This window comes from Procambarus clarkii, chromosome 68 (assembly GCF_040958095.1).
Source record: "Procambarus clarkii isolate CNS0578487 chromosome 68, FALCON_Pclarkii_2.0, whole genome shotgun sequence".
NCBI lineage: Eukaryota > Metazoa > Arthropoda > Malacostraca > Decapoda > Cambaridae > Procambarus > Procambarus clarkii.
This window is the reverse complement of record NC_091217.1, coordinates 12,383,715-12,395,828: the sequence shown is the minus strand read 5'-3', so window position 1 is coordinate 12,395,828 and position 12,114 is coordinate 12,383,715. Positions and strand designations below refer to the sequence as shown.

The 12,114-nt window shown below is 40.1% G+C and overlaps 1 protein-coding gene across 3 annotated transcripts in view; it reads left to right on the top strand.

Annotated features, from left to right (window-relative positions):
* Window positions 1-8,721: 8,721 nt before the first annotated feature.
* Window positions 8,722-12,114, top strand: part of LOC123774812 (high mobility group nucleosome-binding domain-containing protein 5) — a 29,011-nt gene continuing 25,618 nt past the window's right edge. For 2 of the 3 annotated variants that reach the window (XM_069310846.1, XM_069310845.1), the window contains exon 1: window positions 8,722-8,892. In XM_069310846.1, the coding sequence (XP_069166947.1) occupies window positions 8,845-8,892 (48 nt within the window). In that variant the 5' untranslated portion in view covers window positions 8,722-8,844. The remainder of the gene's footprint in view (window positions 8,893-12,114) is intronic. The other variant, XM_045769440.2, reaches the window with a different exon arrangement.

Here is a 12,114-nt window from a genome sequence, read left to right as displayed (position 1 = left end):
GGGATTCTAATTATCTAATAACAATTATACATTTTTTCAGTTGAATTATTGTAATGTTTAATTATTTTTCCAAACATAAATGAAAGGAAAGGTTTGGCCATGAAGATTTTTATGAATAATTTGTATTTGTCATGTTAAATATAATGATTATATTTTATCTACACAAGTAATCTGCATCACCAATATTCCAGCTCTCTGATATTAACCTTGAAATGATATCTACAATGCATCACCACTAGCCTATCTATTTTTTATATACTTTAAAACAAGTCTTGATAGAATATACGACCAAATAACTTCATAAATTACTTGAACCAAAAAGATATAATTGGCTGTTCTGAAATGGCATGTAAGAATTGTTCAATACTGAGATACTTAATCTGTAAAGTGGTTTTAAAAGTGTACATATAGCAAAAATAATTACAGTACCAATATATATTATATATATTTATATTATATAATATAATATATATATTATATATATAATGTATATATATATAATAGGATAATAACCCACACTTGCGTATTTGTGTAAGGAATTTGCATCAAAGTCTTTCGTGCACTCATGAGTGCTTTGTCAAGGTCTGGGTGTGATTAGGACGAGACTTGCACCTCAATGTCTAACGAGGCTGCTATTCTAGGTCCAATCCTCTTATTCTTCTTGACCTGACCAGGTCGCCTCTATTCCTGTACTTGCGGTAATGTCTTTTACTGAATTATGGTCATTAAGTTCAAGTATGTTTATTGAGACAAGAAAAAAAATGCATCTCAAAGGGATAGAGTAGCTTAGGCTATTTCTACCCCCCCTCTACTTCCAGTCCCTCAAGGGGCACACAAAAACACAAATCGCAATACAAGAATCCCATTTAACATTGCAGGTTAATATAGTAAGCACGGCATATAATTGTTACACTCTTGGGGCAAAATTCTGGTAGCTCCTAAGTATACTGTCTATCGTACAGTACCATTATCACACATTCAAACAATTTGATGTGGTACACTATTTCCTTATTTCTATAGTTATGAATAGGTTGACACTAATACATAATGTTCTAAGGTGTGGGCGTGCGGCATACTACATAATTTACACTCCTCTTTTTCACTGACATCAACACTGTATTGCCAGATATATTTGAATCCTAATTTTAATCACATGTAAATTGAATCCTTCCAAGTAAACTTTCCTCTACCATAGGTGAAGGACGAATTTGTATTTATTATTGAATAATTCTTAAGTGTGTTTCTACTGTCCACCATTGCCTTTCTCTTTACCATTTCTTCACCTTGGATCATCTTGATTCTTGTTTTTATTTGTTTCAAGGCTATCTGACATATATCAACAAGAGTTTTTTCCGGGGCTCTCTTCACTATCTCGTCAACTACCTCATTTAACAGTACAGTATTCCCACATGTGAAGGGATCCACATGAATCTTACTTTATACCCAGTTTTTTCTAATTTCTTAACATTCTCTGTACACTCTGGTATCACAATATTCTGGTATACTGGGCGTCTGCTATTTAAAGACTAACGCTCCTCTACTGTCAATAAAGAAGCAAGCATTTTCACCACATTTGACTACTTCTGTAATCCTGCTAATACACCTTGGAGTTCACCCTGCGTTGAAGAGACGTTGTCAGTTATGCGGCGTCCAATAACAGTATCTACAGTGCCGATGTCAGTGTACTCCCTGATCAAGACTCCACATCTTGCCTTCCCATCCCTAGCTACTGACCCATCACATTATACATGTAGAGTGTACCTCCTCCTCCTCGAGGAGGAGGAGCAGGAACAGCAGCACCAGGAGCAGCAGGAACAGCAGCACCAGGAGCAGCAGTAGCAGCAACAGGAGCAGTAATAGCAGCACCAGGAGCAGCAGCAGCACTACTACTACTAATTTGGGCAAAATTTTACCAAACGCCGTTTTCACTCCAAATATATGCAGTGAACCAGAATTCGGCTAAAAATATCTGTCAAGAGTCAAATTTCGGATATTTTGAAAACTGCAGGGGGATTTGAACAGTCTGACCCAACGCCATTTTCACTAATTGGCATATTTTTGGTATAAAAAATCGTATTTTCAAACTGGAAATATGTCTAATGAGCCAGAATTCGGCTCAAAAATAACGCTCGATAATCAGATTTCCGAAGTTTCGCAACTGCAAATCCCCCTGCAGTTTTGGAAATATTGGAAATCTTGGAGTTTGAAATTACGACTTTTTATACCGAAAATATGCCAGTTAGTGAAAACGGGGATGGGTAAGATTTTGCCGAAATCCCCCTGCAATTTTCAAAATATGCAGTCTCCGTGGTGTAGTGGTAAGACACTCGCCTGGCGTTCCGCGAGCGCTATGTCATGGGTTCGTATCCTGGCCGGGGAGGATTTACTGGGCGCAATTCCTTAACTGTAGCCTCTGTTTAACGCAACAGTAAAATGTGTACTTGGATGAAAAAACGATTCTTCGCGGCAGGGGATCGTATTCCAGGGACCATAGGATTAAGGACTTGCCCGAAACGCTACGCGTACTAGTGGCTGTACAAGAATGTAACAACTCTTGTATATATCTCAAAAAAAAAAAAAAATATCGGAGATATGACTTGAACGAATTTTGAGCCGAATTCTGGCTCGCTGCACATTTTTTGGAGTTTGAAATTACGACTTTTTATACCGAAAATATGTCCATTAGAGAAAACGACGATGGGTCAGATTTTGTTCAACCCCCCCCCCCCCCCTGCAGTTTTCAAAATTTCGGAAATCTCTGAAATCTGACTCGTGGACGTTATTTTTTAGCCGAATTCTGGCTCGCTGCCCATATTTGAGAGTTTGAAATTACGACTTTTTATAGCTTTTACCCAAGTTAATACACTACTGCCCGATCAGTCTTTGTCAGTAACCTCAGCACATTGGATCTATGAACAGAGCCGTGGATCAAGTATACCAACATCGAGGAATCAAACGAGGACATGGAGTTATATGACTATCATGTGCAACAACCGCGCCTTTAAGCTCATCTTCACCACAGTAGCTAGAACTACCAGGGCTGCCAAGAACGGTTTCTACTGCTTCGTTATCCACGTTCCATCATACCAAATGAAAATGAAAAGATTCTACAATGTCAACCAGTGCCTCCGGGCTACGAGTACACCCACTCCAGCAGCAAATGTCAACAGCGAATTCAAAAGTGTAGCCTCTGCTTATCTAATTACCATTATTATATCTGCAAGTCGAAAACACTACCTTTGCAATGGCGATCATCCTGCAATATCCCATCGTTGTCCCCGAAGACAAGGAGCTATCAAGAACCTGGTGAAAACCACATCTGCAGGAGCTGGCACCGGCCCAGGCACTTCAGCTCCAACCAAACCGATCAACGACCACCTCAACCTCCACCTTCAACGTTCAAGCCGCCACTTTCCAGGATTTTCCAGGAGGACGAAATACCACCACCACCACCACACACACACACCAACAACCTGCTGCTACTAGCCAATGGGGTCCCAGCTCCTAACCTACCAGCTACTCATCGAGCTAGCCGTCGTCACCTTCATCCCACCTCGACCAATCACTGTATAGCACAGTACAAGCTTTGACATCGACGACCAGAACGATTGCTGGCACTAACCCCATTAGAATATGTGAGAATTCTGAATATTTTTTACAAAGCGAATGGTTTCCCAGCCTTCAGCGTCCCTGATGAAGTCTACACCACCACCACTTCAACCTCAAGTTCTCTAGCTCCGGACTCTTGACATCACTGTGAGCTGAAAACCGCGATGTATCATATTTTGTCCAAATCTCCCTGCAGTTTTCATAATATCCTAAATTTCGGAAATTTGACTCCAGAGCGTTATTTTTGAGCTAAATTCTGACTGCACCTATTTGCATTTTCAAATTACGACTTTTTATACCGAAAATATGCCAATTAATGAAAACAGCGATAGGCCACACTTAAGTGCCTGATTTTCGAAAAGCTGATTTCAATAGCCTAAGAATTTTTTTGAGTCAAATAGATTGGAATGTCTTGGGGATGGTGTGTGGGCTGGACGTGAACCCAGCGACTGGTGACGGAAAAGGGGGTTTTCGATGTGGATTCAAAATATAACCTATTTAAAAATATTCTAAGTAAACCCCACTTAAGGTTAGGCTTGGGACAACAGTTGGAAAACAAATTAAACGCAGAGTGCAATTACTGGGAACATGTCATGGCGCGTAATACTGTAGTTGTCATTTGTACCTTAACTGTAGGTGACTTGGTTTTACGAGGAACAGAAGAAAGTTTAGGGTCATTGCACAATGGGAATATTTAGGACTGCTTAAGCTTATCAGCCAGTTATTCCATTTTTATTTTATTTTATTTATCTATTTACTATTTATTTATTTATTTATTTATTTATTTATTTATTTATTTATTTATTTATTTATTTATATACAAGAAAGTACATTTGGTTGTGAAGTACATAACATTGGTGTTCTTTCATTCTTGCAAATCCTCTAACACATAGCGTTTCGGGCAGGTCCTTAATGTAACAGATAAGTTTATTAAGAGGAACATTGTAGCAAAATTTGAGTTTAACATAATAACAACAATTCAAATTGATGGGGATTATTACGTGAAGTTGCATGCCTTAAGTATTAATATTGGAGGCGTGGGTAGCACAAGATACAGTGTGAGTTTGAAGCACAAGGTAGGAAACTATGAGGATGAAATTAGGTACTGTTTGGTTTTACTTTTGAATAAGGCGTAGGTTAGACAATCTTTTAATTCGCTAAGGAGTGTGTTCCATAGACTGAGTCTTTTTATTTGCATGGAGTGTTTGCACAGATTTAGTTTGACTCTGGGGATATCAAAGAGATTGCAATATTGGTATTTGGATATCAATATTTATGTGCGAGATGATTGGTTTGGAGAAAGAAGGTTCAGCAACGTTTACTTTAGATTAGGTTAATAGTTATGTCTTGTGTCTTGTGTTTGTATAATGCGTCAATTAATGTCGTTAGTGTAATTTCCGTTGGCGGGAACAAGTAACATGTATGAAGGCTTGTAATGAGATCACCCCTAAACGAACTACTGACCCTAGGATGCAAGCCACAACAGTTGCTTACCTCCTGCGCCCTTAGTTCACCTTGGTTTACTGCAAGGTAAACAGGTTCATTAGGTAAAAGGAAATGTGCCCAACTATATATGTTTCATCTGGGGATCGATTGTGAGTCGAGAATTCGACTCACAATCGACTCACATAGAACGACGACTCACGACTCGACGACTCACATAGAACGTAGACTGCTGTACCACAGGATCCATTGTTTGCATTAATTTAATACATTCAGTATAATGTCATAATTGGCATTCTCATTTTGTGTTGTAATGTAGTGATGTTTTGTGATATAATGTAGCCTATAATTACAAGTTAGTTAGTTTAGTTCATTTATTATGCACCCCATACCCATCTTGTGGGCGGTAGTGGAAAGGGTTACAGAGGCACATAATGGGCTGAGGGACTAAACCCCACAATTCATTTAGCTAAGCAAGTTACAATCTTGATGAGCTAGTTACAAAATTCAATATAAGTCGTCACATCAACAATGGGTTCGAGATCGAACTCAAGTACAGGTTCTAAATTAAGCAACTTACATATGTCAGTTGCCCTGTTTCAGAACAGGGCGCTCTTGCCTGTCGCAGTTGCTGGACCACTATGATATGGCATTAGATGCTATGGAAGACAAACATAACGCGGATGTAATTTACACAGATTTCGCAAAAGCTTTTGATAAATGTGACCATGGTGTTATTGCACATAAAATGCGTTCAAAAGGAATTACCTGAAAAATAGGCAGATGGATCTACAATTTCCTGACCAACAGAACCCAATGTGTAATAGTCAACAAAATAAAATCCAGCCCATCAACCGTGAAGAGCTCAGTCCCCCAGGGTACTGTGCTTGCTCCAGTACTTTTTCTCATCCTCATATCGGACATAGACAAGAACACAACCTATAGCCCTGTATCATCCTTTGCAGATGACACTAGGATCTTCATGAGAGTAGGCAACATAGAGGACACGGCGAACCTCCAGTCAGATGTAGATCAGGTCTTTCTATGGGCTACAGAAAATAATATGGTGTTTAACGAAGATAAGTTCCAGCTCATGCGCTATGGAAAAAATGAAAATATAAAAACGGAAACCACGTACAAAACTCAGGCAAATCATAACATAGAACGAAAAGGCAATGTAAAGGATCTGGGTGTACTCATGTCGGAAGACCTTACCTTTAAAGAACACAATAAAGTAGCCGTCACAACTGCAAGAAAAATGACAGGTTGGATAACAAGAACTTTTCACACTAGAGATGTTATACCGATGATGATACTTTTCAAAACGCTTGTGTTCTCTAGAGTAGAGTACTGCTGCACAATGACAGCACCTTTCAAAGCTGGAGAAATTGCTGACCTGGAGAGCGTGCAGAGATCCTTTACTGCTAGAATCCACTCAGTAAAACATCTAAACTATTGGGACCGACTAAAGAGCCTAAAACTGTACTCCCTTGAGCGCAGGCGGGAGAGGTACATAATAATTTACACGTGGAAAATATTAGAGGGGCTGGTCCCAAACCTGCACACAGAAATAACATCACATGAGACCAGAAGACATGGCAGGATGTGCAGAATACCCCCGTTGAAAAACAGAGGTGCAACTGGTACTCTGAGAGAGAACTCTATCAACATAAGAGGTCCGAGACTGTTCAACACGCTTCCACTACACATAAGGGGCATAACTGGCCGACCCCTCACAGTGTTCAAGAGAGAACTGGATAAGCACCTCCAAAGGATACCTGATCAACCAGGCTGTGACTCATACGTCAGGCTGCGAGCAGCCGCGTCCAACAGCCTGGTTGATCAGTCCGGCAACCAGGAGGCCTGGTCGACGACCGGGCCGCGGGGACGCTAAGCCCCGGAAGCACCTCAAAGTAACCTCAAGGTAAGGTAAGGTATGTGGAGAGCTAGTGTCACAATTGATATGTTTGTCCTGCACACCGCCCCCCATCCAGTGGGCAGCGGTGGATAGGTTACAATCACTCAGTTACTACCTACAGTTAGCAAACTGGGGATATTTGGCTAAAATTTCTGGTAGCAGATCATTTTGAATGAAATATTTACACATCGCTGGAACATTGGTTATAGAATTGTCTCTAAATTCACGTATCTTTTCGCACTCCATCACATAGTGACGGAGAGTGTGCGAATAATTTTGTTGACACAGTTTACATTTAGTCAGGTCTACATCAGCAGATAATGAGAATTCCCAGAGATACTTGTAACCGAGTCTAAGCCGAGCAATAGTAACATCTAGAAGTCTGCTGATTTTATTGGATGATCCATAGGTGTGTGGCTCCTCTTGCATGATAGTATGATGATAGATGGAATTACTGGTGTCAATTTCACTTTGCCTCAGATCTACAAGATCTTGTTGAAGTTCTCGGTGTATTGCTGCTCTCAGATTGCTCATTGACAATCCAAGGTTACACTCAACGGCTCCTTTAAAGGCAGATTCTTTGGCTAACTTATCAGCTCTATCATGCATTCGGAGGCCAACATGAGATGGAGACCACATGAAATGGACTCTGTTATCATCCTTAATAATTTTGTTGTATTTGTGTCTAGCTTCGGACACGAGCATGTTACTGTTATGTCTTAAAGAGTTGAGAGCATTTAAGGTTGATAAGGAGTCACTTACAATTAATGTATCAAGTTTGGAGACTTGTACACATTTCAGTGCAAGGAGCAAGGCAAATAGTTCAGTCTGAAGGGTAGAGGCCCAGTTGTTTATACGGACTCCCCACTCAAAGTACAAGTCATCGCCCATTGTCAGAACAACTGCACTTCCAGCTGCACCCGTGGTGCGGTGTAGGGAACCATCAGTGTATATGATTTGAGAGAGAGAATGCTCTGTGGACAGAGCATCAATATGGCTTAAGGCGTTGAGCTTTGCCTCAAGACGAAGCTTGGGCTGATCTCTAATTTCCTTCTTGGGTGGAAAGGGAGGGGTAGGGCTATAATTACAATGATCAGTATTATTAGCATTACTGTTTTCTTGTGTTAACGAATAATGTGTTTGCATTTAAGGTTTTTAATTTTAATTTGATATTTTACTCCCTTAGATGCAAGTTTTTAATACAAACTTAACTGTTCATGTCAAACAATTATGTGTCACAAAAAATATATTAAATACTATATCCGCTAAAATTACAGTCGGGATTCAGGCCAAACGAATAGCCTAAATGACAGCCTAATGTTTCTGAAAATATAAATATTTTAAAATGAATATCTTATTACTCGTCTGAAGATGAATATATATATATATATATATATATATATATATATATATATATATATATATATATATATATATATATATATATATATATATATATATATATATATATATATATAAAGCATCAAACAATTGTTGGTAATGGCAATAAGAAAACAATGCTATTTTTTAATCCTTCGAGCGTGACTGTTAAAACATATTATTCCCACATTTATACTATCTTTCCTTTTTAGAATTTGACTACTTAAATCTAATTGAAGAGTAAAGATAGTACATATGTGGGGAAAAATATCCTTAATTCATTTTCAGTAAAGTTAAAAGAAATAGGGAAAAGATAATACAAATTTTATTTGAATTTTGGACGGGTGAGAAGACGGCGCGAGCGTCGTCTGGGCGTCAGTGGCGCGTCAACTGCTGCAGGAGTCGCACGCCTTCCCGCGCCTGCTGCACGCCTTCCCGCGCCTGCTGCACGCCTTCATAGTTACCTTGCCCTGTCACCTGTACCGTCTTGATTCATGATGGCTGACGTCCGCCAAGCTCTTCGTCGAGAAGTTAAGGATGAGGTAGGGAATATTGTGGGTAAATGTGTGTGTGTGGCGTGGCAGCGATGGCCGGCGTGCGGTCTTGACCAGCTGTACTGACCACCTTCACCTGCTGGAGGTCAGAGTGTAGGCCGTTCTGAAGCGAGTTAAGACTGGTTGGGTGTATGGTATTGTGAGTCCCTCACAGGGGTATGTGTAGATGATGAGTCACGAGAGCAAGAGGCAACAGCCACGTGCTGAGGTAAGAGTGCCGTACTCACCTGTGTGAGGGGGTAGAAATACCCTAAGCTAAGCTACTCTTATCCCTTTGAGATGTATTTCTTTCTTATCTCAATAAACATACTTGAACTTGAATTGAACTTGCTCGTGGCAGGCGTCGGCCTACCGCTCTCTATATTGCAATAGAACCCGATTTGTGCCTTCTGTCAAATTTCTACTACCATTTTAATTCAAGAAACAGTTGCATATATAAAGGTGATTAAGTGCCGGGTGTGCAAAGATTCGACAAGGTGATATAAGAGAGCACAAGGGTGTGGAGGCTGCATCATGGTGCAGTAGAGGAAGCTGGCCTCGTGGCGCACTGGTAAGACACATTCACCAGCAATTTGGCCTGGGTTCGTATCCTGGCTGGGCAGGATTGACTGGGCGCTATTCCTTAACTGTAGCCTCTGTTCACCCAGTAGCCAATGGGTACCTGGTTCTTAATTAAACGATTTGGCTGGTCGTATTCCGGGGAAGATTAAGGAACTGCCCGAAACGCTACGCGTGCTATTGTAGTCATACAGACACTCAGTGGATTAGACCATATGTTTTATATTTTTCCCAAAAGTCACAATCTCTTAGTTGCGTTGATGGGAAGGTGCCCAGGAGTTTGTGTAAGGTCCTCCTTCCCCCCTACGGGCTCACCATAGCCCGTGCTGCTTGGAACCTTTTGTTCCAGTTAGCGAATCTTAAACAACAACAACATCTTGCCCCCATTATGCTTGATGAGTTTTTCCAGTTACATTTTGAACTGTAGCAATCGTATTTACGGCTTCGGTGGGCAAGAGATTCATGGGTTTATACTTTGAAAAACATCTCCCTTTGTCTCTTACATTGTGGCTTAAAGCTACTTCCCCTTGTGTGAGTTTAATTGGACTTTGTAGGTAGTGGTTTTCCATTGAAGTTTTCACACTTTCGCGCTGTACAGTATTTTAAACGTTTTATTTGCAAGGTTGCTGGTGCTGAGGCCTTTACCTAAGGCCTGCATTCACTGGTGTGAATGTTGGTTTAGTTCTAGGATGATTTATACTATTTCCCATGGTGGTGTACATATCTGAGGGGTAGAAATAGCCTAAGCCACTCTATCTCTTTGAGATATATTTTCTTGTCTCAATAAACATAGTTGAACTTGGTGTACATACGATATTAAACCAGTATGTATATATTATCCTTGAAGTAATTAATTCATTTACATATTTTTAAATTGTAACAAAAATTAATTCACGTGTACAATTGTTGAGTTCTATACGTAAGAACATATAAATAGCAAAGCAAACCAATTAGCCCTTTGGTTTGCTATTGCTGTTGAGATCATTCCATATTTTCTGCGAAGGCTTTGGTCAACTTTATCTAACGCCTCAAAATATGCTGGAATGGGAGGTGGACATGAAATTATTATTAAGCAGAACCTTGAAGAGTACTGTTGGGTACATGGATTCATGTGTCGGGCATCAGCGCTCTAGGGTAATAAAATTTGGAGAAATTGGTAAAATAATATGATATGCCATACAGCTAGGGAAGTAATGAACGTCCTGAGGTGCAGTGTCCCGTCTCAAAGGCCAGTGAGCGAGTAGTCTGTTAGTGCTACTGATTGATTGATGAAGATTAAGCCACCCAAAAGGTGGCACGGGCATGAATAGCCCGTAAGTGGTGGCCCTTTTGAGCCAATACCACTATCAATAGATGATACTGGAGACCTGTGGAGGTGCGACTGCACCCTGCGTAGTGTTACTGTTTCCTTGGGTTTTAACCTACCCAGATGTGAAGCAACTAGAATCAAATATAGGCCTAATTGAAATACTAGTTTTGTGTTCATTTCGTATGTAGCTCTAATTTAGTCTACTTAACATATACGTATTGCTATATTAAAATTTTTCAGCTGATATATAAAGGGTCCTACATGAATAATTTTGGTGGTTACAGTTTGTTGGTGGTGGCCTTTTCAGTTATTTTTTTAATGTTGAGGCGTGTCTTACAGCTTGTTACCTTAATTTAGGAGAGCCTTTTAGATGTACTTTGCTCATTTGTTAATGATTTACAGTTGTTGTCACCGTGCCTAACTTTGTACGTTAGGTCTAGAGGTTTTGTATAAACTTATACCAGGGTTTGATGAAAATCTGCGCCCGAACTGCACCGAGTGTTGCCGAGGTTTTTTTTAGTTATAAAGCTCATGACTAACATACCCATATAGACAAGCGCCAATGAAGTGGTATTAGTATTGAGTACGCCATCGGGTACGCCCTGACAATGAAGTTTCGAACCCAGGTCGGGTCATAGCGTTCCTAGTTATAGATAGATGCATATATTATGACGTGATAACGATACTGTGGCTATACCGGGCAGATAGAATATGGCACATACACATCTCATTAATAATAATAATAATAATAAACGCATTGGCCTTTGCAGTGTGAAAATTGAACAGGAAGGAACGGAATATTCATATAAAACTTATACAAGTTTACTATATAATCAAGATAAACAACTAACACGAAATACACCAAAATCCCTGACTTGACACACTTGGCTAACATACAAAAGAAATAGCATAGGTACAAGCTTACGTTAATACAAAAAAGGGTGGCACTGATAATGTTTACACTACCACTTCAACCTGTACACGAGTTCTGGACCTAAAAAATGCGTTCGACAGAGGTCCACATTAAGAGGTTGTTCTGGAAACTGGAACCTATTGGAGGGGTGATAAGTAAGTACTTGGTCACAGACGGGTCACCTGATGCACACTTGCAGTGGGCTCTCTGGAGGTGTGGTGGGTGTACTGATGGGGTTGCGTAGACATTCGTCTAGAACTTGGTTACCCTCCATACCGGACATTTTATGAGGTATGTAGGTCAAGAGGAACTATAGTAGAATGGTGAATAACCTTACAATAACGAAGATATAAGGGAAGAGGCTGTTTCCTCTACTATGTGGGGGGGGGGATTATGTGACAACATATATTCATTTCATAGATACAAACTT